Genomic DNA, 26,333 nt, shown 5'->3' with positions numbered 1-26,333 from the left:
AGTAAGAGATTTGAAAGTGGAAGGGGGAGGGGGGTTTTGGCTAGACCTGACGCAGACTGGGAGACCACTTTGCTGAACACTGCCAGAGAAAACAGGATCTCCCAGTGGCCACACGTTTTAATTCCACGCCCCATTCCTATTCTGACATGTCTATCCACGGCCTCCTCTACTGTAAAGATGAAGCCACACTCAGGTTGGAGGAACAACACCTTATATTCCGTCTGGGTAGCCTCCAACCTGATGGCATGAACATCGACTTCTCTTACTTCCGCTAATGCCCCACCTCCCCCTCCTACCCCATCCGTTATTTATTTTTATATACACATTCTTTCTCTCACTCTCCTTTTTCTCCCTCTTACTATACCCCTTGGCCTTCCTCTGGGTTCACCCCCCCCCCCCTTTTCCTTCTCCCTGGGCCTCCTGTCCATGATCCTCTCATATCCCCTTTGCCAATCACCTGTCCAGCTCTTGGCTCCATCCCTCCCCTTCCTGTCTTCTCCTATCATTTTGGATCTCCCCCTCCCCCTCCCACTTTCAAATCTCTTACTAACTCTTCCTTCAGTTAGTCCTGACAAAGGGTCTCGGCCTGAAACGTCGACTGTACCTCTTCCTGGAAATGCTGGCTGGCCTGCTGCGTTCACCAGCAACTTTGATGTGTGTTGCAGGCATTTCATTTAATAGCTTTCTGTAGAAGCAGTGTGTTCTGCTGATTGCTTGGTTGTCAGTTAGACATAAGGGGTTGTGATGTTTAACTTAGGAATGTTGGGTCAGCCAATCAAGCTGGTGGAATTGGCAGAAGGTTCTAGTAAAAGCTAGGCTGAGAGGTTTTTTTGTGACAGATACTGGTGTGGCTCAAGTTCCTTTTGGTGGGAGCTGGAGGAAGACAGGAGGATGCCCAGGGTGCTTTGTGCAAATGAACAGCTTTAAGGAAGAAGAGCCAATACTCCCATGGGGGAGCCTGTTTGTTTGAGATAGATTGTGAGCAATGTTTGGAAGATGGTGTATGCTTTCACGCAGACAATGGGTCCAGCGCACGAGTTAAAGACAACTTCAACATGAGCTCCAACTTTGTGCATATTTGGACTGGGTTAACTGTAATTAGCCTTTTTTTTCCGCTGGTCTTTTTCTTACTAACCATTCAGTAAAGCTGAAATTTGTAAATATACTTTCTTTATAATTGTATGCCGTGTACAATCTGTTATTTCTTGCCAACGGCTAATTGCATGGGGGAAGTATTAACACAGTATTCGCACAGATCGTGGTTCAGGTGATTGAAACGTCCCAACTTCCCAGTTTTGGTGGGACCAAAGTCATACCTGAAGTGCATGAAGTTTGAGAAAGGTGTGTTTTCTCACCACCGAGTCCGGTGGCTGTTAGCGAGGGGCTAACAAGCTGTGTTTCTATAGATGCTCGGTAAAAAGGGGTTTCATTTAGTTACAAATAGAATAGAACATTTCCTATTACCAGCAAACATTCCACAAATAACTTTGCTGTGGATGAAGGTCACTGAAGCTAATTCAAGTGAAGCAAATCATTGCAGGGCTTGTTTCCTGGTCTCTCCTAATTTGAATAATTTATCCTTATTCTTTCTTAATGAATTCCATCTTCAATAGCTAAAATGGGTAAAGCATTTTAATATGATTATTTTATTTTCAGTATCAAAACACCTCATTGGCAATTTGCAAGCAAAAATAACATTTCCATTTATTCTGTCATGAGTCAAATTTTAACTCTCCAGCTTAGCTTAATCTTTCCCACACCAATGAATACAACCTTACAATTACATGACAAATCCTTACTCAACCTCAGTGAATCTATATTGCACTGCTACATGGCCAAAATGTTTAATATTTACAGCCAATAATCTAAAACCAATTTCTTTACAACATTCTCCTCCTTACATTTCTAGCCACTGTCCTCATCTACAATGTTATAGAATCACATACCGTTCTTTAACCAAGCATTTCCATAGGTAACAATACACAAAATGCTGGAGGAACTCAGCAGCTCAGGCAGCATGTATGGAAGAGACGTTTTGGGCTGAGACTCTTCATCAGAAATTCAATTGGTTGCAGTTCTAATGTATTGATGCAACCTTAATTTAGAATTAGAGATCAATTTTGCTATTGCAAAGTGAAACTCCTTGATCAATGTATTTCAATTCGCTCAGAATTGAGCACAAACGACTCTAAAGGAATATTAACTAAATTCATATTCACCAACTTGTTCTTCTACAGAAATATGCAGGGCCAACCATTTGGTCTGATTACACAGACACTGAAGATCATTCAGTGCAAGTGGTCCCTGCATGCATTTAAGCTCCATTTTAGTCTCAAAGCTCCATATTTTCCATTCCAATGCACGTTACTCTTCGGCATAATCTATTTCTATTTCAAGTTTGTACCATTCCAGCCTTCCAAATGACATTCACCTGGACATGATGCAAATTTCACTAAGTAACTATTCTCAGCATAAAGAAGTTCCTCAGTTTTTTTGAATATATAAAGCTTACTGCATTTTATATTTATGAACCATAGCTATGGTCTTCTTTCAATTCAAAGAACATTGTTTCCATGTCTCGCCTATTAAACAGAACAGAAACATCGCATAATTTTACAAGAATATCAGGCTATTAATCCCTATTTGCAATATCATTGGAGAATATATAGAAGTATTTTCATTATGTACAAGTTAATCAGGCGTCTACCTATGTTACATTTTATAAATTATAACTCGCACACAAGATTACCAAACAGCAATATGCCGTGTATTGAAAAACGACATTTCCATTCACTGAAATATCAATTTACATACAAATTGAATACATTCTAAACTGCAAGCTCATTAGTGGTCCACAACTCAAAAGTTTAAAATACAGATGAAGATCAGCAGTTCAATTTATAGACAGACCACATTGGTTATAGGGCTCCACTCCAAAGCCATCTGACCCAAGTTTAAGATATTAATAATTCTATGATGTTTGACTTTAAAATTTTGAAACAAGAAATCTGCGCACACAATCGATCAACTTAATTATTAATACACTAACGTGCAACATCAGCAACACTTACTTGTGTCATAGTTACTTCACATGGAGTTGTACTCTTAATTCTTGTCATTTCATCAATAGGCTGAAGGGAGGTATTGTCCACATTGTCAGTCAACTGTGTGATCCCACAAAGGGCAGGCTCTGCCCTACTACATTGACTAATTTCTTCTTTACATTCACCAGAATGCTCTTCACCAAAAGCTGCCCACGATGTACTTTCAGACACCGAATCCCCAAAAGCATTCCACTCAGCATCTTGCCCATCAAGTGAAAAGTCTTCTTCACTATTGAATCCTGCAAAATCAGAATCTGTTTTTGTTTGAGTTGACCCAAATTTTCCAAAATCTTCAGTTTTTCTTTCAGTGGTGGCAGCTCCATGCTCATCAAATGATAAATCACCTTCAACATGAACAGCAGCCTCCGATAGTGCACTTTTTTCTGCAGAATATGCTGAAAAATTAGCAAATGCTGATACACAGTCATTGCTTACAGTACCAAAGTCACCAAAATCATCTTTCACTCCAGCTTCCTGAAATATAGCAAATTTGTCAGTTGTCAATTTTGAAGCACTCTTGCTATAAGAGTCTACAGGTTGCACATCTGAGTTAAAATCATTGTCTGCAGCATTAACATTCAGCACTGGACTAAAAGTATTAAAGTCACCTTCTAGTGAACATTCGCTTCTTGAAATCCCAACACGATCAGACTCATTTTCCTCTGTGCTTTCTATGCTGGTTGCCAGAAGCTCTTCATTTGCTACACTGTCTTGTCCAGTCACTAACTCATTACATTCAATATTGAGTGTATTAACACCCCGTGTTTCTTCATCATGGTTACACATTTCCAAATTGGACTCCCGTATGTTTGCTGTTTCATTTACTGATGGAGAAGCTTCTGATTGGATTACTGTAGAAGTGGTTTCTTTTATACTATGCAATGATTCATGAACTACATGCCTTGCTTCAACGGGTTCCATGGATTCTGATGAGTTTTGAACACCATTAGGAATTTCAACATCAACTGTACCACAAGGTTCAGTAGGATGGTTCTGAGTGTGGCTTACTGCAATTGCATCTTTCTCACTTTCACAATCTGATGTAACAAATGCATCATTTGTTTGCTCTTGTATGACGTTCCGTTCATTACCATCATCCAAAGTGACCCCAGCAACTGGCAGCTTCCCTAAAGTTGAATGATTGCCAGAGTCATGCTCTTTTATCTGTGCTATTTTTCCAATGGTAGATAAAGACCTACTTGTTTTTTCTTCTGTTAAATCGCCAGTTATTTCAACATCAGAAAATACAGCAAAGTTATCAACTGGACTAGGCTTTGTATCTGAACAAAGTTCAGAAATGTGAACATTTACAACTTTTTGGTCATTTGTGTTGACCATATTTTCTATTTCCTGAGAGTGCATTGAATCTATTGTTGAATAACCATTTGTTAGAACTTCTGGGTTGGTTGGACTATCACTGTAACACTCTTCTTGGTCTTCCCGTTTTAAATCTATTGCAATGACATCCTTGGTCAGAATGGCAGGCTGAGCATTTACTTCAGTTTGTTCTTTAGATTCTGTTGTTGTACATTCAAAACCATTCCTTGAAGAATTGGATTGAGTTGCATCTTTAGCAGTATTTACAGCCAGGTCATTTGAAATAGGTTTTGAGAAGTCTGAAATAAAGTCTTTGCCCTCACAAGCACCTGCTGAATGAAAGTCAGCAAACCCATGCATATCACTGGAGTATTCATGGCCAGGCACAAAATGGTTCTGGGACATAAAGTTTTCATGGGGATCTTCCAAATCAAAGTCATTATACCCAAGAGTAGAAGTACCAACTTCTGAGAAACCACCAAATTCACCAAACTCATGTTCAAATTCAGTCCCATCATCTAATGGTGGTGGTGAAGAAGAATACATTCTAATAACATCTGGTTCCATGTTGTTTCCTCTTAGCTCGATAAACCTAGGGAGAAGCAGAGAAGTTACAAGAGCTCCAGAGCATAAATTCACGTCAGTAAGCTTAATAATCACTGATAATGAGACCAATCAATTGTGCTAAATATCTATCCCTTGTGACACTAGAAAAAGAATGAAGTAATTTTCAATTTCCATTTAACATCTGTAACTTCTGTTCTGAAATAAAAGATATAAACCCATTAATAGCTGACCAAAAAGACCCATAATGTTTGGTTAAAGTAAGGGAAGGGTGATAAGATAAATAGGCCAAGGCTTGCAAATACTCCTGCTTTCTGCTCGTGATTTTTATTAATGTTTTAAACACTTATAATCAAAATGTTAAGCGATAAAGAATCAAATTAAAACAAAATGAACTAATTCTGCTTAAAAATGTAGACATCTGCAAATTGCAGCCAATCAAACTAACGAAAGACTCCAGTTTCACATAAGCACAATGTGCAACTTAAAACAGTACCATATTCATAGATTTGCAATTCTACAGCTGCATGCAACTGATTCAAACCAAGATGCTCAGGAAGAGAATTTGATTTTAAAATGGTTTATCTTATGGAAGAATGGTCAATCCTGCTGCACAAGCACACTTATGATTGAGTATATGTAGCACAATACAAGTAGCAGCATTCATGCAAAACATCTAAATGTGAATCATTATCAATGGAGATGCTTTGCCAAAAAAATAATTTGAAACGTGAACAATATTAAAACCTAACAATACTAAAGTGATGTATAAAATACCTAACATTTACAGCATATTGGCCCTTAGTTAGCAAGAAGGGACCAAAGTTAGTGGTACGTTCCTTGTTTGACATGTGGGAACTTTGGAAGACTTCCAGTCTCCCTGATAACTGCATCTCCTTACAGACCATGTTAAGGAACTGGAGTTGCAGCTTGATGACACTTGGCTCATATGGAAGAAACTGGAGGTGATAAATAGGAGCTACAGGGAGGTAGTCACCCCTAAATTGTACGAGGCAGGTACCTGGGTGACGTCAGGAGAGGGATGGGGAATATGCAGTCAGTGCAGAGTATACTGCTTTCGACACTGGTGGGAGAAGCCACAGTACGCAGATCTCTGGCACTGAGTCTGGCTCTGTGGCTCAGAAGAGGGTGGGGCAGGGTAGAGAACAGTGCAACAGTGACAGGGCAGACTGGACATTCTGCAGATGAGATAAAGACACCTGGATGGTATTTTGTTTCCCAGGTGCCAGAGTCAGATGTCTTGGATCAGGTCACAGCATTCTAAAGGGGGGGCTGAACAGCTAGAAGTGGTCGCATATATCAGTACCAAAGCCATACGTAGGAAATGGGAGTAAATCCTGAAGAGGAGTTAGGGAGTTAGGTAGATATCTGAAAAGCAGGACCTCAAGTGTATCAATCTCTGGATTATTGCCTGTGCCATGTGTCAATTAGAGCAAGAACAGGATGATTTGGCAGATGAATGTGTGGCTGAAGAATTGATGCAGGAAAAGAATTTCACATTTCTGGATCATTGGGATTTCTTCTGCCAAAGAAATGACCTGTACAGAAAGGATGAGTTACACCTAAACCCAGGAGGTCCAATACCCTTGCAGAGATGTTTGCTAGAGCTGTTGCGGAGGGTTTAAACTAATCTGGCAGGGGACGGGAACCAGAATGATAGGGGTGAGGGTGGGGCAGCTAGTATACAAGTCCATTGAGTAGGTTCCCGTCCCCCTGTCAAATTAGTGAGGAAGGATAGGCAGATGATAGGGCAAAATTGCAGTCAGTGGGAATGAGGTGAAGTGCAACATGGGGGGAAAAAATAGAAAAGGGTAATGAATACAAGACTGAAGGTGTTATATTTGAATGCATGTAGTATGCAGAATAAGGTATATGATCTTCTAGCACAGTTAGAGATGGCAGATATGACTGTGTGGGCATGACTGAGTCATAGCTAAAAGAAGATTATAGACGGGAGCTTAACATCCAAGATGTACATTGTATTGAAAGTACAGGCAGGTAGGCAGAGAGGGTGGATTGACTTTGTTGGTAAACAATGAAATCAAATTCTTAGAGGTGACAGGATTAGAAGATGTAGTATCCTCGTGGCTAGAGTTAAGAAAGTCCAAAAGGTAAAAAGATCCTAATGGGAGATAAATGCAGGCCTCCAAACAGTAGCCAGGATGTGGAATACAAATTATAACAAAGGATAGAAAAGGCATGTAAAAAGGCCAATGTTACAATAATCATGGAGGGTTTCAATATGCAGGTAGTTTGGGAAAATCAGGTTGGTGCTGGATCCTTCAAGAGTGAATTTGAAGAATTCCCAAGGATTAGGTGTTGCATAATGAACCAAATTTGATTAGAGGACTTAAGGTAAAGAAGCCCTTGGAAAACAGTGATCATAATATGATGGAATTCATCCTGCAGTTTAAGAGGGAGAAGAGAAAGTCAGATATATCGGTATTGCAGTGGAGAAAAGGGAATTACAGAGGCACGAGAGAGGAGCTGGCCAAAGTTGATTAGAAGGGATCACTAGCAGGGATGATGGCAGAACAACAACTGATAGAGTTTCTAGAGGCAATTCGGAAAGATGAAATATTCCAAGGGGAGAATGAGGTAACTGTGGCTGATGAGGAAAGTCAAAGACAGCATAAAAGCGAAGGAGGGCATACAACAAAAGTTAGTTGGAAGTTAGAGGATTGCGAAGTTTTTAAAAACCAACAGAAGACAATTAAAAAAGCCTTAAGGAAAGAAAAGATGAAATATGAAGGGAAGCTATCCAATAATATAAAAGCGGATACCAATTTTTTTTTCCAAATATACAGTATGAAGAGTAAAAGAGAGGCATGAGTGGATATTGGACTGCTGGAAAGTGATGCTGGAGAGGTTGTAATGGGGGACAAATAAATGGCAGAGGAACTCAAAAGTATTTTGCATCAGTCTTCACTACAGTATGCCAAAAACTGAAGTGAGTGTTGTTGCTATTACTAAAGAGAAGGTGCTTGGGAAGCTAAAAGGTCTGAAGGTAGATAAATCACCTGGACCAGATGGACTACACTCCAGGGTTCTGAAAGAGGTAGATGAAGAGACTGTGGAGGCATTAGTAATGATCTTTCAAGAAACACTAGATTCTGGAACAATTCCAGAGTACTGGAAAATTGCAAATATCACTCCACTCTTCAAGAAGGGAGGATGACAAAAGGAAGGAAATTATAGGCCAGTCAGCCTGACATCAATGGTTGAGAAGATGTTGGAATCTATTATTAAGGATGAAGTTTGGGGGTACTTGGAGACACAGGATAAAATAGGCCAAAGCCAGCCTGGTTTCCTTGAAGGGAAATCTTGCCCGACCAGTCTACTCAAATTCTTTGAGGAAATAACAGGCAAGATAAACAAAGGAGAATCAGTGCATGTTGTTTACTTGGATTTTCAGAAGGCCTTTGACAAGGTGTCACACGAGGTTGTTTAATAAGAGCCTATGGTATTACAGGAAAGATACTAGCATGGATAGAAGATTGGCTGACTGGCAGAAGGCAAAGAATGGAAATAAAGGGGGCAATTTCTGGTTGATTGCCGGTGCCGAGTGGTGATCTGTGAGGTCGGTGTTGGGACCATTTCTTTTCATGTTATATGTCAATGATTTGGATAATAGAGTTATGATACGAAGAATACGAGGAAGCAAGGAATCTGCAGAAGGACTTAAACAGATTGGGAGAATGGGAAGAGTGGCAGAAGGAATATAGCGTAGGGAAGTGTATGGTCATGCACTTTGGTAGAAGGAATAAAGGTGTAGTTTATTTTCTAAACAGGGAGAAAAGTCTAAAATCAGAGGTGTAAAGGGATATAGTTAACTTGCAGTCTGAGTTGGTAGAAAGGAAGACAAACACAATGTTAGCATTCCTTTCGAGAGGACCAGAATATAACAGCAAAGATGTAATGCTGCAGCTTTATAACGCATTGGTTGGACCACACTTGCAGAGTATTGTGATCAGTTTTAGGCCCCTTATCTAAGAAAAGATGTGCTAGCATTGGAGAGGGTCCAGAGGTGGTTTATGGGAATGATTCCAAAAATGAAAGGGTTAATGTGTAAGGAAAGTTTGACGGATCTGGGTCTGTACATGCTGAAGCAAGGGGGAAAATCTCATTGAAAACTATCAAATATTGTAAGGTCTGAATAGAGTGAATGTAGGGAGAATGTTCCCTATAGTGAGTGAGTCTAGGACCAGCCTCAGACTGCAGGGACATCCATTTATAACAGATGAGGAGAAATTTATTTAGCCAAAAGGTAGCGAATCTGTGGAATTCATTGACAGGCCACTATGGAAGCCAAGTCACTAAGTACATTTAAAGCGGAGATGGAGAAAGCAGTAGAATGTGTTTAAGAGGGATAATAAATCAACCATGGTGGAATTGCGAAGCACAGTCAATGGCCCGAATGGCTTAATTCTGCTCCTGTCTTATAGTCTAAGATATTCATTAGCGTTACTAGAAGTAGGGTTAAACAAAACTAAATCCTCAAAGCAAATTTCATGAAGTATCAAGTACATTAAAACGTAAGGATCAGCTTTTTTTGTTCACTGGCAGCAATTAAAACATGGCAGATAGTACACTGGACAATTGCTCAACAGATAATATATTCTAAAGTATGTTAAATTCCACTGCCTATAATATGTTATATAAAATAAAAACAAACTGCTCAAAGCACTCAGCAAATCTGGCACATCTGTGGAAAGAAAATCCCAGTTAACATTTCAAGTTAAGAACCTCCATCAGGACCTGAAACAAGAGAAAGTTAGTTTTAAGTTGCAGAGAGCATGGGAAGAGATGGAAGGGCAAAGAAAGTATAACCAATCCCTTCTTTCAACTTTTATTCATTTTCTCTACCCGCATGATTTTCTTGTTATTTTTATATAACAGAAACAAGCTGTTTGAAGAAGCAACAACTGATATAAAAAGTGTTTTGAGAAAAAAGTTAGTTGAACAATACAATGCTCTTCTCACTGTGGTAGGTGGCGTTACACATCTCCCAATACTTGGAAAATACTACATACACCTATTTGAAATTTCCTCAGAACTGCACACAGGATTGGAGATTAGGCATAAGGAACAATTGGGAAGGAAAATAAAACAGTAGGATGCTGAGAAGTCAATCTTGGAAGGAACTTTGGAAGGCTTGTCCGCACTCTCTCAAACTATGACAGGCAGTTAAGTAGTTGATGAGATATGGGATGGTTGACTTTATTGAGTGAAGCATTGAATCTAAGAGCAGAGGGGTCATACAAAATTATATAAAGCATAAGACAAAAAAAAAAAGGGCTAGTAAGAAGGTAAAAATATGCCAGAAGGCAGATGACTTGTGGACATCAGCAAGGCTGGAGTTTATTGATAAAACATTGATTCTAGTATTATCCCATTCAGAACAGAGGAAAGGAGCAGAAAGAAAATTTAATCAACATGCAACTTTGATAAGTCTAATGAAGTGAACAGCAAGAGCCAATTTCTCTGATAAAAGGAGGACATTGATTTATCGCAATTAGTACAAGGATTAAATATCTTTTAGGTCTCAGGGAGTTGGGTTTTGGAATTCACTGTCAAAAACAGTGGCAGCTGAATTTAACACTAATTAGATGAGTTGTCATCTATATGGCTAAAGCTCAGAAAGGGGAATATTAAACTGCATAATTTTTTTTCAGGTATTGTTTTAGATTTTAAGACAAGGGAAATATCATTCATAGTTTTTGTCACAAGTCTGTTTTAGTAAGTATTTTACAATGTTGCATTTGCAAATGCTACACCATCCAATCTGGTAACACTTCTCCAAATGTTGATGTACCGGATTCTGGTTAATCAGGGCAGCTGCTTATTTGGGACAAATCTTAAAGAACAAAAACTAATCAAGAAAATATCCGGGATTCACTGTTTATTTGGGTCTAAAAATAGACAGGTCCCCTGGTCCTGATGGAATGTATTCCAGAGTACTAAAAGAAATGGCAAAGGTTATAGTTGAGGCTTTGGTGACAATTTACCAAAATTCTCTGGACAGGTTCTGGTGGATTGGAACAAGGCAAATGTCACACCACTGTTCAAAAAAGGATGTAGGCAAAAGGCAGGTAACTATAGGTCAGTTCAACATCTGTAGTTGGGAAAATACTTGAAGCTATCATTATAGGAATAGTGAGGCATCTGGAAAGAAATGGATCCATCAGGCAGGCGTAGCATGGATTCAGCAAAGGCAGGTCCTCTTTGACAAACTTACTGGAATTCTTTAAGGATAATAACAAGTGCAGTGGATAGAGGGGAATAGATGGACGTTATTTACTTGGATTTCCAGAAGGCTTTGTGAGTGCTTATGCATGAATCGCAAAAAGTTGGTTTGCAGGTACAGCAGGCTATCAAGAAGGCAAATGGAATGTTGGCCTTCATTGCTAGAGGGATTGAATTTAAGAGCAGAGAGGTTACGCTGCAACTGTATAGGGTACTGGTGAGGCTGCATCTGGAGTACTGTGTGCAGTTCTGGTCTCCCTACTTGAGGAGGGATATGCTGGCTTTGGAGACAGTGCAGAGGAGGTTCACCAGATTGATTCCAGAGATGAGGGGGTTAGGCTATGATGAGAGATTGAGTTGCATGCGACTGTACTCACTGGAATTCAGAAGAATGAGAGGAGATCTTATAGAAACATAAATTAATGAAAAGATAGAGGCAGGAAAGTTGTTTCCACTAGTAGGTGAGACTAGAACTCAGGGACATAGCCTCAAGATTCAGGGGAGTATATTTAGGATGGAGATAAGGATGAACTGCTTTTCCCAAAGTATGGTGAATCTGTGGAATTCTGCCCGATGGTCAGATCAGCCATGATCTCAGTGAACGGCAGTGCAGGGTCGTCGGGCCAGATGGCCTACCCCTATGCCACCTAATTGGGAAAGGGGACTGTTGCCAAAGAGTTTCTACTTAGAGTCCATTGTGTGAACTCATTTGGCCATCAGACACTACACCATGCTTAGAACTAACAGTTTTTAAAAAAGTATCAGTTGCTTATGTTTATATTCAAAAAGCAGTGAGTTTTGTCATGGATAGTTGACGAGAAATAAGCGGCAAGACAATTCAGAATTATCTTACTCACTGTGGCTTTAAGCATGGAGGCTTGGAGATGCCGGAAACAGCCAGGAGTGAAAATGAATTAGGAACTACGAAGAATTTGAAACCATCAACAATTATCTTGTATGTTATAAGAAAGATTAACATTTAGAGGATGCATTGTATGAAGGCAATCCAGTATCTGCAAGGGCTGTCTGCGCTGATTTTGTTTATTTACAGTCAATCAAAAGAACATACCTGGCAGCATACATCGGATGAATTCCTCAGTCAAAAACAATTAGGAACTAATAGAGTCTTGTAGTACTGTAGTAGAATTGGCTGTATTCAAATTTGTTCTGGATTACATAATTTGTTACTCAGTTAAACAGTAGTTTACCTTTATATTAAAAAAAACTTTAACTGTTCCCATGACACTTCAATTAATTGGGGCAGCCATTTAATCGGGCCAAAATGTGCTGGTCCTCTGTCCCAAATAACTGGAATCCTCTGTACACCAGAATAACCGTTCTGCAGTATGCAAACTGGATACTTGCAAGACTAGTTGAGCAAATTTTGCTACATTCACAGTTATATGGAAAAACATTATGATCCATGTATAATCCAGTTCATATACCAAAATACTGCTTTATTAAGCTAAAAACTTTATTGCAAAAAAAAAACAACAGGTAGATGAATTAAACCAAGTTCAGTACATTTTTTAAGCTAAAATTTTAAAACAACTGAATCAAGAAACAATAAGACTGTGATAAGTATCTGGCAAATAGCAATGGAAAAACTATTGATGCAATATGCAGCATGAAGGTACTTTACCATCCTTGTGCATTATTGATTTTGGTATTACATATCCAAGTAAAAGAACTTGGCATGTTTTATATTTCTTTTCGTGAAGTGCAGAATTGTTATTTTCTTCCAATTTCTGAATTAACTGTGGTTGAGGTTGCAAGTCAGAATCAGGTTTATTATCACCAGCATGTGACGTGAAATTTGTTAACTTAGCAGCAACAGATCAATGCAATACATAAACTAGTAGAGGAAAAAATAAACAAAAATAATAATAATAAGTAAATCAATTACGTATATTGAAAAAATTTTTCAAAAAATGCAAAAACAGAAATACCGTATATTAAAAAAAGTGAGGTAGTGTCCAAAGGTTCAATGTCCATTTAGGAATCAGATGGCAGAGAGGAAGAAGCTGTCCCTGAATCGTTGAGTGAGTGCCTTCAGGCTTCTGTACCTTGTACCTGATGGTAACAGTGAGAAAAAGGCATGCCCTGGGTGCTGGAGGTCCTTAATAATGGATGCTGCCTTTCTGAGATACCGCTTCTTGAAGATGCCTTGGGTACTTTGTAGGCTAGTACCCAAGATGAAGCTGACTAGATTTACATCCCTCTGCAGCTTCTTTCAGTCTTGTGCAGTAGCCCCTCCATACCAGACAGTAATACAGTCTGTCAGAATGCTCTCCACTGTTCATCGATAGAAAATTTTGAGCGTATTTTGAGTGTCAAATCTCTTCAAACTCCTAATAAAGTATAGTCACTGTCTTGCTTTCTTTATAACTACATCGCTATGTTGAGACCAAGTTAGATCCTCAGAGATCTTGATACCCAGGAACTTGAAACTGCTCACTCTCTCTACTTCTGAGCCCTCTATGAGGATTGGTGTGTGTTCCTTCATCTTACCCTTCCTGAAGTCTACAATCATCTCTTTCGTCTTACTGACGGTGAGTGCCAGGTTGTTGCTGCGGCACCACTCCACTAGTTGGCATATCTCACTCCTGTACGCCCTCTCGTCACCAGCTGTGAGATTCTACCAACAATGGTTGTATTGTCAGCAAATTTATAGATGGTATTTGAACTATGCCTAGCCACACAGTCATGTGTATACAAAGAGTACAGCAGTGGGCGAAGCACACATCCCTGAGGTGCAACAATGTTGATCATCAGTGAGGAGGACATGTTATCACCAATCTGCACAGATTGTGGTCTTCCGCTTAAGAAGTCGAGGATCCAATTGCAGAGGGAGGTACAGAGGCCCAGGTTCTGCAACTTCTCAATCAGGACTGTGGGAATGATGGTATTAAATGCTGAGCTATAGTTGATGAACAACATCCTGATGTAGGTGTTTATGTTGTCCAGGTGGTCTAAAGCCGTGTGGAGACCCCTACAAACCTGATGTGTAAGGAGGAGCAAGATCCAATAAAAGCAAGTGCTGGACCTGGTTAATGAAGGCGTGGGCCAGATCGAAGTGGCAGGGTTGCATGACACTGAATCTCAAGTGACAAGATTAAGAAGTACAAGAGGGATGATTCGTCCACTGCCCGCATGCTCTCAATCTAGCTTCACAGTATCACACTCTTTATTCTCCCGGTCCACGGAATGCCAATAAAAAAAAAGCCGAGATACGCAAATAGCAAGAGAGAACCAGTAAGTTAAACCCAAGCTGGGTCCACAAAAGCAAGTCACCACTAAACTCAGTGACAGGGTGTGGTGAAACTGAATCTCCAGTAAACACAGTCAATTTAACCCATGCTATCCCAGGCCAACAGATGCCAGGTAAGGAGGTTTAAAAATATCATTACCCTCAGAATTACATGCCTGTCAGTATCTTGGTCCATGGGAGAAACACAAGCCGGGTCCGATCAACCCCAGCTGGATCGCCTAGGAGAGGGTATCTAATGATTAAAGACCCAAAACACCCAATGATCTCAGGTTTCATTACTGATGATGTGTCCCAGTCCACAGCAGGCTCATTAAGCCAAGTGGTGTCAGGCCACGATAATGAAAGGTATGGGCCAAATTAAAGTGGCTCCACTACAATACCCTATCAGCCATAGCACCTCATACCTCACCACACAAAATTCCACCACCTTATCTCTCCCAGCCCCACATATACATCTGCCAGTCCCACCCTCAAACCCAATCCTAAAGTCCAAGGGGGCCACACCCCTCCCCACTAGCCTGAGATGCACCCCAATTAACCCTGGCCACACCCCCACAGACCTGCAGCCACTACGCTACCCAATCCACCAGAGCCCCACATCCTCACCACACAGAACTCCACAACCATATCTCTCCCAATCCCACATATACATCCACCAGCCCTACCCCCCTCAAAGCTAATCCTAAGGTCCAAGGGGGCACACAACCCCACTAACCCTAGGCACACACCGATTAACCCTGACCTCACCCCCACAAACCTAATGTGTAAGGAGGAGCAAGATCCGATAAAAACAAGTGCCGGACCTGGTTAATGAAGGCATGGGCCAGATCAAAGTAGCAGGGTTACGTGACACTGAATCTCAAGTGACAAGATCAAGCAGCACAAGAGGGATGATTCTCCCACTGCCTGCATACTCTCATGAAGTATAAAACATTATACTCTATAAGTATAAAACATACCTAGGCTTCAAAGTGGTAAATTGGTTTATTATTGTCAGATGAACCAAAGTACAGTGAAAAATTTCCATGCATACCATTCATACAGATCAATTCATTACAACAGTGCAGTGAGGCAGTCATCATCATCATGGCTTGGCTTCGCGAACAAAGATTTAAGAAGGGGGCTGCCCACGTCTGCTGCAGGCTCACTGGTGGCTGGCGAGGCCAATACGGGACAGGCAGTCCGGCCACAGCGGCTGCAAGGGAAATTCTGTTCTGGGTTTGGTGTTGCTGTGTCACGGTTCTTTCTCCTTCTCCTTTTGTCCTCAATGCCAGCCCTGCGTGTGTTCTCGAAGGAGGAGACAGGCTGGTGAATGGTGTATCGCCAGGCCTCGCTATCGGAGGCTAGATTAGACCACTGGCAATTGTCAATGTGACAGGCACCAAAGGATTTCTTCAGAGTCCTTGTACCTCTTCTTCGGTGCCCGTCATGATGGCCAGTGGAGAGTGCGCCATACAGCACAATCTTGGGCAGACGATGATCCTCCCTGCCAGCACAGCTACGTCTTCAACAGCATGGCCTCGATGCTGGTGACCTCCGCCTGTTCCGAGGACTTCAATGCTGGTGACGAAGTCACTCCAGTGGATGTTGAGGATGGTGCAAAGGCAGCGTTGGTGGAAACACTCAAGGAGACGTAGGTGGTGACGGTAGGTGACCCATGATTCGGAGCTGTACAGGAGGGTGGTCAGTACAATGGCTCTGTACACGTTGATCTTTGTGCCTTTCTTCAAATGCTTGTTGTTCCAGACTCTTTTGTACAGCCTGCCGAATGTGCTGTTTGCCTTTGCCAGTCTGTTGTCAATCTCTTTTTTTCGTTCTTGGCATCTGAGAGATAGTGCACCCCAGGTAGCTGAACTGGTGGACTGTCTTCAGCTACACCTCACCGATGGTGATGCGGGGAGGGTGGTAATCTTCCTGAGGTGCGGGCTGATGGAGAACTTCTGTCTTCTTCAAGCTGATTTCCAGGTCCGAAGAGCTCGGCAGCCTCTGCGAAGCAGGATGTTATACGCTGCAGCGATGTCTCTGTGTGGGCAACAAGGGCAGCATCGTCAGCGAAGAGTAGCTCTCAGATGAGTTGCTCCAATGTCTTAGTGTGGGACTGTAATCGCCTCAGGTTGAACATGCTGCCATCGGTGTGGTATCAGATGCAAACACCGTCCTCGTCCTCAAGGTCTTCTGTGGCCCTTTTGAGCATCATGCTGAAGATGATGGTGAAGAGAGTCGGCATGAGACACAGCCTTGCTTTACTCCGTTGCTTATTAGGAAGGGTTCTGAGAGGTCATTGTAGTGCCTGACTCGGCCACTCTGATCTTCATGTAGCTGGATGACCATGTTGAGGAACTTTGGGGGGCATCCCAGTCGTTCCATGATTTGCCACAGACCTTCCCTGCTCACAGTGTTGAACGCTTTGATACAAGGTAAAGAAATAACAGCAAAGACTCAAGTGTCACACACAAAATGCTGCAGGAACTCAGCCGGCCAGGCCTCTATGGAAAAGAGTAAACAGTCAACGCTTCAGGCTGTGACCCTTCATGAGGACTGGAGAAAAAAGATGAGAAGTCAGATTAAGAAGGTGGGGGGAAGAGGAGGAAGAAATACAAGGTAGTAAGTGCCAGGTGAAACAGGGGGATGGTAAAGTAAAGAGCTGGGAAGTTGAATGGTGAAAGAGAAGAACTGGAGAAGTGGGAATCTGAAAGGAGAGGACAGAAGGCCATGGAAGAAAGAGAAGGGGGAGGAGCACCAGAGGGAGGTGATGGGCAGGTAAGAAAATAAGGTGAGAGGGAAATGGAAATGGAGAATGGTGAAGGGGGGGGGGTGTCAATACCAGAGGTTCGAGAAATCGATGTTCATGGCATCAGGTTGGAAGCTACCTTGACAGAATACAAGGTGTTGCTCCTCCAACCTGAGTGTGGCCGAGGCAGCCTTGGACTGACATGTTAGAATGATTATGCGAAGTAGAATTAATATAGCAAGCCACTGGAAGATCCTGCCTTTTCTGGTGGATGGAGCATAGGATGAAGCTTTTCATTTTAGAACGAAGGAGATGTCCTCCTCCTTCAAAGAAAGGAGTTTCCCTTCTTCCACCATCAACATTGTCCTTACCTGCATCTCACCCTCTTCCTGCCACCCTACCAAGGTTAGGGTTCTTCCTGCCACCCTACCAAGGTTAGGGTTCCTCTTATCCTCACCTACCACCCCACCAACCTCTGTGACCAGCACATAATTCTCCATAACATTTTTCTGTGTATTTGTCCGAATGTTCAAAAATTCAAGTTTGGAAAACTCAATAAAAATTGTATTAAAAAATTCAAGTTCAAAGTAAAATTTATTATCAAAATATGTATCCTTCCTTAAGACTCATTTTCTTCACGCATTTACAGTAAAATTAAAAATACAAAATGAATATACAAAAACGATACAGAAAGCTAGTATGAGATTGGAAGAAATTATAGGGGAGGGGGATGTCAAAGGCAAGTTTTTTTTCACAGAGTGGTGGATGTGTTGAATGCCCTGCCGGGGTGGTGGTAAAGGCAGATACATTAGAGACATTTAAGAAGCTCTTCAATCAGCAGATGAATTATAGAAAAATGAAGGGCAACGTGGGTGGGCAAGGTTTGATTAAATATCTGCACAGCTGTACTGTTCTATGTTCTGATTCCAGTGCTCACCTAGGCATAATTTAAATGTTTTGAGGACTGATCTCCAACAGATTCTCATTCTAGACTACAAGCATTCAGAGTGATTTTGTTTTCAGATTCCTATACCCCTCATACTCAACTTTAAAGCTATGCTGTCTACTGCCAGACATCCCATGATGGGACAAAGTTCCTGACTATCCTGAAGTCCTATCAGGTTCCCTCCTGAGGGGGCACCTCAGGAAAAAAAAACAGACCATCTGGATTCTCCTCACTACAAGCTGAAATGTTCCATTCCAAGCATCTTGGTAAATCTTCTCTATACCATCCCCAGTGCAATCATTGTGATGTGACCGGAAATACACAATACTTGAGCTGTTGCTTAACTATATTTTAATAAAATTATACCAAGTCCTCCACGTTCTTGTACAGTATAGCCTGGTTAACTGGGATCAACATTCCTTATGCCTTCTTTACCACCTTAACTACCTTTTATTACCATGTCTGCCACCTTTCAGTGCCCCCAGGACCCTACCATTTCTGATTGTTCATCCTACATCCAACATAAATTACCTCCCAAAGTCCGCATCTCTAACAGAATAAAAACTTGAAACTGAGATAAAATTGTGGACAATTAATATTTTTCTGCTCTACAGGCTGAGAATCCCCAGTGCTATTAATGGAAATGTTTGAACCGATATCACGTTTGACCTGACCGCAAGATCAGAGGGGCAATTCCAACACACCTGGGCTTTGCTATTGGAATCAATATGCCTTCCAGCAACTAAGTGCAGTACTTATTGCAACCCTCAGTTAACTCGCAACTTCATGGTTTGAGTACTTCATTTTGAGCAGCAAAGCACAGTATGTTTAAAAACCACACCAGAGCCAAGAAATCTGTTCTAAAATAACTGATTGATGAGCATTTGAGTGAAGTGGGGAAGCAATGCTTTAAGATTGGGCATTTCAGATCATGGGTCTGAGGAAACTGAAAACACAGCTAACAATATTTGGACAAAGAGGTAGCAAACAATATTGTACAGAAGGCCACAGTCATTTCAAGTTTGGAGTAGTTGCACATCTGAAGCTGGTTTAAACCCCTTGTTGGCTTTGCACTTCACAAACAAAATGCTTGGTCTATGTAAAATTATATAATGAACCAATGTACAGATACGAACCAGAAGCTTTCTCAGTAGTCCCAGAAAACAAATCACTGAGTTACAGAACACAAGCCAATTGCAAATGTGTAATAACTTACATCACACAAAAGGGAACATTACTTTGAAAGTTATTGATTTCTGCTAAATCTACTGCAAGAATCTAGATTAAAGTGGAATCACCTGAAGTATGTTTTAAACATTCTAACAAAAATATTGACATTTCTGGTCATTTGAACTGAAACAGCACCACATTTTGAACAACACACATAAAAGTTGCTGGTGAACGCAGCAGGCCAGGCAGCATTTCTAGGAAGAGGTACAGTCGACGTTTCAGCCTCAGCCCGAAACGTCGACTGTACCTCTTCCTAGAGATGCTGCCTGGCCTGCTGCGTTCACCAGCAACTTTTATATGTGTTGCTTGAAATTCCAGCATCTGCAGTTTTCCTCGTGTTGACCACATTTTGAAGTCAGGTTTCAACAGGATTTATGATCTTTGAAACAAGGAAAAGTTTGCAAAAGAATTTGATGTAGTCACACAGCTGGTTGATATGGCTACATCCAAACAGACCAAGTAATTTGTGCCTATTTTCAAAACATTCAACAAACCGCAGCAAATATGGGCATTTAATAATATTGACAAATTTGATTATAATACATCAGTGATTAAAATTAATAATTAGTAGAAAATTAAGCCCATATCTTTATCATCAATCGCAACTATTTATTAATGAAAATATATCTTGGACATTTGAGCAGGATACATTATAAATGACTGCTGACCTAATATGTGGAATTTGTATTCTCCTCCATAGATGCTGCTGGTCCTGCTGAGTTCCTCCAACATTTTGTGTGTGTTACTCAAGATTTCCAGCATCCACAGTATCTCTTATGCTTATATGCAAGGTTGGTCATACCAGAAGAACCAAGCTGATTACAAAGGTATCAAAGGGAAAGTGAAAATTAAGTAGAAGACAAAGAGAGCACCAGAAAACATCAGCTCTCAACATAAATAAAACTTAAGGTTTTCGCTGGATGCAAAGGAACACATCAAAAATAGGGTCACAGTTAAGGAGTTCTACACAATGGTAAAAGTAGATAGCTGAGACTCTGAAGACATTAAAAATTGATAGCGCAAAACTATTAGAGAGATTGAATGGACACAAAATAGATAAATCAGAAATAAAAGGGATGACTATTCTGAAATTGAGGGAAATACAGATTGAAATCCCAGGATCATTGACCATATTCTTTAGATAGGGGGTGTGAAGCCAGAGGAGTGGAGAGTTACAAATGCTATTCCCTAATTCAAAAAAGGGAGCAAAGGTAAGCCAATAAATTACTATCCGTTTACTACAGAATGAACAAAATTTTGGGTCTGGAACATGACTGATAACCTCCTGAAGGTAAATTGATTAAGGCAAGCTGGCTCAAGCCTGTATGGACAAGTTACGTTCAATTAACTTGAGAGAATTTTTTTGATAAGGTTATACAGACGATAGAACATAAATGGATTTAATAAAATTGATAAGTTATCAAATAACAGGCTTAATGAACTTTAAAGTACATAACATTAAATGAAACACTAATGGCAAGGCAAGTTGGCTAAGACAAAGGGTTCTGCCTTCTTGGACCAGAGGACAGCAAATAATGGAGTTCCCTAGGGACTAACATTAGAAACATTTGCAGGTTGGATCTATATAATAGGCTAAAGTTGTGGCTATAAACAAGTTCTAAACATGCAGATAACAAAAACTGACAGTATTGAGAAGTACAAAAAGGACAATGATAAATTGCAAAAGGACATGAAGACAGTGGAACTGGCAGATGCAATCTGGACTAATAATATGTCCTACAAAGAGTGCAAGAGCAGAAGGACCTGGGGGTTTTGGATTGCAAATTATTGAGCAGGTTGAGAAAGTAGTCAATAAAACATACAAAATTCTAAGCTTTGTCAATATAGAAAAAGAGAGGGAAATTATTCTTAACCTTTATCAACTACTGGTCTGGCCTGAGTATGATGTTCAACTCTCGTTGGCTTGATAGAGGAGGAATGAAAACACTGGATAACAATAGGATAGATGAGAAAAGAGTAATGGAATTTTGATACACAAAATGAAAAGTCAAATGGGCCATGGGAATTGTGAAAGGCTGTTCCATTGATGATGGATCAAGAAGATGGGATTATATTAAAATAAAGGGGAAAAGTAACACAAAGCAAAGTAAACAACAGGAATTCTGCATTTGCTGGAAATTCAAGCAACACACATCAAAGTTGCTGGTGAACGCAGCAGGCCAGGCAGCATCTGTAGGAAGAGGTGCAGTCGACGTTTCGGGCCAAGACCCTTCATCAGGACTAACTGAAGGAAGAGTGAGGCAAAGGTATTTTATTGAGCAATGATATGAAATTGGAATGCACTCACTTCCCATAGGTATCGTGAAAGACTGCTTCATCGTGATCTTCAAAAAGGTTAAATGTGCTGAAGAAATACTTGCAAGACGAGAGAGAAAGGGACTATTTGGTTGAATTAAACGATTGCTCGGTACAGAGCCAACACACACAATAGGCCAAATAGCATGAAATGGTGAGCACACCAGAGGCCGTGGCTTAAAACCGTATTAATTCTTTCAAGTTATCCACTTTTTGCTAATTGCCTTAACTTTTTTCATCTTTTCATTACAGGCAGTCCCCGGGTTACGAATGAGATCCGTTCCTAAGTCTGTCTAAGTCGAATTTGTAGGTAAGTCGGAACAGGTACATACGGTTCTTATTTAGCGTCAGTTAGTCAAATGTTCCAAATAACGGGAGGAGGTGCCTTAATGATACAGCGAAGTGCCCTCGGATCTAGGGAGCAATACACAAGCAAAGCCTTGAGGATGAAATCCCCGGATGCATTACCCCAAGCAGTAACATTAGCCTATCCTTCAATGCCTTATGCCCTGGTGCACTTTCTTCCTCTTTCGAAATGTAGGTCCTTTCAGGCATTTTTTCCCAAAATAAGCCAGTCTCGTCTACATTAAATATTTGGTCTGGCAAATAACCTCCCTCCTCAATAATTTTTTTTCAACAGTTCAGGAAAATCACTCGCAGCACTTACATCGGCACTCGCTGCTTCACCTTGCACTTTAATATTATGTAAATTTTCCCTCACTTTGAAACGATTGAACCAACCCCTACTCACAACAAATTCTTCATCACAATCACCTTCACGCTGCATGTGCAGCTTTTAAGTTATTGAAAAGGTTTTGAGCCTTTTCTTGCACTAAAGTAAGGCTGATAGGCATATTACGCTGATTTTGATCATCTAACCAAATTATCAATAGCCCTTCCATTTCAATAATTAAACCACTGTGTTGCTTAGTAATAATTGTAGCTTTCATTGGGGCAGGGCCTTTCACATGCTCCATTATTATCACTTTATTCTTCAAAATTGTTCCGATCGTTGACCAACTGTAGCCTAAAGCTTTTCCAATGACCGATGGTGTTTCACCTCTTTCCAATTGCTTTATTATTTCCATTTTATTTTCAATCATGATCATTTTCCTTTTCTTTGATGCATCACCAGCACTTGCATCGGATTTACACTTTGGAAGCATGGTTACAAGGGTAAATAAGAGAAAATTTTAAGCCAAATACAAAGTTACACACTCAACACAGTGCTAATGACAATGTGATCTGACTTAAAAAAGCCGACGGCGTTCTCCTTCCTCGAGCCGACGAACCACTGAAGCCACGCAATGTTTTCAAATTTTTAATATAATAGGCTTTATGGTAGTCCATTTGTAAGTACGAGTTGTCCGTAAGTTGGACGTTCGTAACCCAGGGACCGCCTGAACACAGTATTACATCTCAAATCGCCTGCTTAATCAATGAGTTCTCAGCACACTGATCTCACACACTCCATGAATCTGTCCTCCACACTATATCTCCATCACTGGCTGCTATTCTAGAGCTTCCCCCCACCCCACGGCAATGTGGCATTTGACAAAGGCCAGATTCAAAGCTCTCCAGTTTAAATACTTCCAGAATTTGGTATCTTGAATTTCCTCTCTGAAACTTCTCACTTTAGTGTTCAACTTTCCCTACATCAAGCTTTCCATTTCATTTCTAACGGATTTCCCCTTCATCTGCTGTCCATTATTTTCTGTATTCACTTCAAGAATTTAATTTGGCAAAGACATCCCTTCAATGTCAAGATACCAAGTGACAAACTCATTGAAGTCTTTTTCAATCTTTTTATTAATTTCAAAATATAGAAACAAAACATAGCAATAATACAGATAATATGAGATGTATTGTTACATTTAAAAAAAGAGTAATTGCAAAACCAAATAGTGGAAATTACCAAAACTCCCATAGATGTAGAACTGAACACGGATAATATAAAGCAAAAAAAAGAAAAAAGACAAAAAAAGAGAAAAAAAAACCCATCCCAAAAGAAAAAAACAACTAAACTAAACTAAAAGACTTGGGCAAAACTAACAACTTAAAAATGGAAAAGAAGAAAACCTCAGCGTCGACGATTCCATTCCCCTCCAACAACAGTACAGAGAAATAAAACAAGTTTGGAAATGATCAAATTACATCAAGTGAAAATGCTGAATAAATGGCCTCCAAATTTTTTCAAACTTAATAGAAGGGTCATAAACTGCACTTCTAATTTTCTCCAAATTCAGACACACCATAGTTTGTGAAAACCAATGAAATACTGCAGGAGGGTTGATCTCTTTCCAATTCAACAAAATGGACCTTCTAGCTATTAAAGTAAGAAATGCAATCATCCTTCGTGATGAAGAGGTTAAATTATTTGAGTCTATCATTGGTAGTCCAAAGATAGCAGTAATTGGATAAACCAAATAAGACTCAAATGACTTGGCATTCGAAGGAGTTATCGTTCTAGCTGATGGGGCGGGACAAAGCAAACATGGTTACATTCTGGGGCAGAGCACTACTAAAATCAACAGCATGGTGGAAAACCTACTGAATGCAGCTTCTTCGGTTTCATTTCAGAACAAAGACAATATTCAGAATACAAGGAAAATTTTATTCCGGCAAAGATTTTCTAAATTTCTACATGGAAAAAAACTTGTAATCAAACATCCACATAATTATAAAAAAATAATTTGCTTAAGTTCAATTGCAAGGTCAATTTACTGGGTTGCAAATTACAGGAGATTCCAATACAAGGTACACACAAGTGGTCCTTCAATAATTGCTGATAGAATTGTTTCCACTTCATTTCATCACCATGAAGCCAACTAACCCCGCACTCAGAAATCATTACTTTCATTTCAACCAAAGGCAAAGTGGCCACATGACAAATGTGGAAATTCACAGATGTGCCATTATAAATAGCACAAGCTGTCAATCATTTACCCACCAGTAAATTAGTAAAAATTATGTAACTTGGTTTTCACTTAAAACACAAACAGGCCAGAGATACAAATGAAGTTTATAAAACTATCAACAGCACTTTTACACATCCCTCTCCGCATATTCAGGCTCAGAAACTTGGAATTTTGCCAATATTTCTCCATAATAACCAAAACCTATTCAAATCCCAATAACCAAGTTCTTCACTAAAATCAAACTGAGGTGCATAAGAACTTCCACAATTCTAAACACAGTAAAAATACATTCTCGCAGAATATACAGCTTGCACTAAATTAGAAGCCAGCATAGAAGAATCAAGTGGAAAGTTGCACTGTTTGTGTTACAAAGAGAAGGAAACATTGTGGAAAAAGTAACTGCCAAAAATTTCAAATCATCATCCATTTAGTTTTTCTTTGAAAACACAAAAGATTTGAATTATTTCTGCACCTAATTTACCATATGCATTGTGCCATATTCATGAAATTATACTCAAAGTGTATACAATAGCAGGACATTACAAGTTACCAATCCAGTCTACAATAAAAATAAATGCGGGAAATACTTATGCCAAGCAGCATCTGTGGAAGGTGAAACAGGATTCACAAGAAAACTTCCCAGGAATAAACAATCTGATGAAAGATTGTGTGTCTGAAACATTAGCTGTTCCTTTCTACAGATGCCAGTGAAGTGCCAAATACTCCCAGCACTTTCTGTTTATATTTCAGATTTCAGCAGCTGCAGCTTTTTTGATTTCCATCTCTATGATGTCCATAGTTTTCAAAGCAAATTGACTGAATCAGGAACTCATGTATATTGCTCTACTATAAGCCAAGACCATTTCATTCAAAAAGATAAAACTTCAAAAAAAATCATAAAATGAGATCGCAATAATAGCAGACGAAGTTGCAACTGTCCCCACACAAAATGTTTAATGGTCATCATAGATCATTTGTGTGGAGGAACATTTACCCCACTTCTTTCGTTGTCTCTTGATTATGCTCAAACTTTGCTCAGTATATTATTCTGAAAATTGGAATGGAACCAGAGAATAAAAGTCTTTTAGTTATTTTAATTGGATGTTTGATTTAGAAGGCACCTAAAAGATAAATAACACGTTGAAATAAACTCAGTTTCAAGGTTACATATAAATGTTCTCTTCTGAACTAGAAAGCAACTCTATAGGGATGTTATCTGAGCTTTAACTTAAAACACTCTCAGGTATTACCACATATTAAATGGAAGATTCAAGATATTAAACATTAAAAACACCTTTGGCTGACAGCTAAGAATACCAGAATGGAGGTCTCTTTAGATAACTAAACAATACTTGGGCCAACGAGGTATTATGAACAAAACCGGAGAAAGAATGGGCGACAGGGTATGAACGGAGGGTTGGAGATAGGTAAAAGTGGCGCACGGTAAGCAGCTAGGTCAAAGCTCCCAGATCGAATTTGCTGACGGGTTGTTGACCTTAACCAAACTCTTACCATTTGATAGGTAAATGAATACAGAGAAGGCGGAAGGGCGCTGCTCTCGCCCGCCGGTTCTTGGTAGCTCCAATAGGTAGGGTTGGAAGAGAGAACTAGGCCTCAGAAATTAAACTGACAACCAGATGGGCAGGAGCACGACACTAAAATACAGACG

The 26,333-nt window shown here is 40.1% G+C and overlaps 1 protein-coding gene across 3 annotated transcripts in view; it reads right to left on the bottom strand.

Annotated features, from left to right (window-relative positions):
- Nucleotides 1-26,333, bottom strand: part of LOC140201385 (aftiphilin-like) — a 97,453-nt gene that overhangs the window by 70,814 nt on the left and 306 nt on the right. For all 3 annotated transcript variants that reach the window (XM_072265419.1, XM_072265420.1, XM_072265421.1), the window contains exon 2: nt 3,072-5,013. In XM_072265419.1, coding sequence (XP_072121520.1) covers nt 3,072-4,988 — 1,917 coding nt within the window. In that variant the 5' untranslated portion in view covers nt 4,989-5,013. The remainder of the gene's footprint in view (nt 1-3,071; nt 5,014-26,333) is intronic.

The sequence above is a fragment of the Mobula birostris genome, chromosome 8 (genome assembly GCF_030028105.1).
Source record: "Mobula birostris isolate sMobBir1 chromosome 8, sMobBir1.hap1, whole genome shotgun sequence".
Taxonomy (NCBI): domain Eukaryota; kingdom Metazoa; phylum Chordata; class Chondrichthyes; order Myliobatiformes; family Myliobatidae; genus Mobula; species Mobula birostris.
Note: the sequence above shows the minus strand (reverse complement) of the source record. Positions and strands in the feature narration are given on the sequence as shown.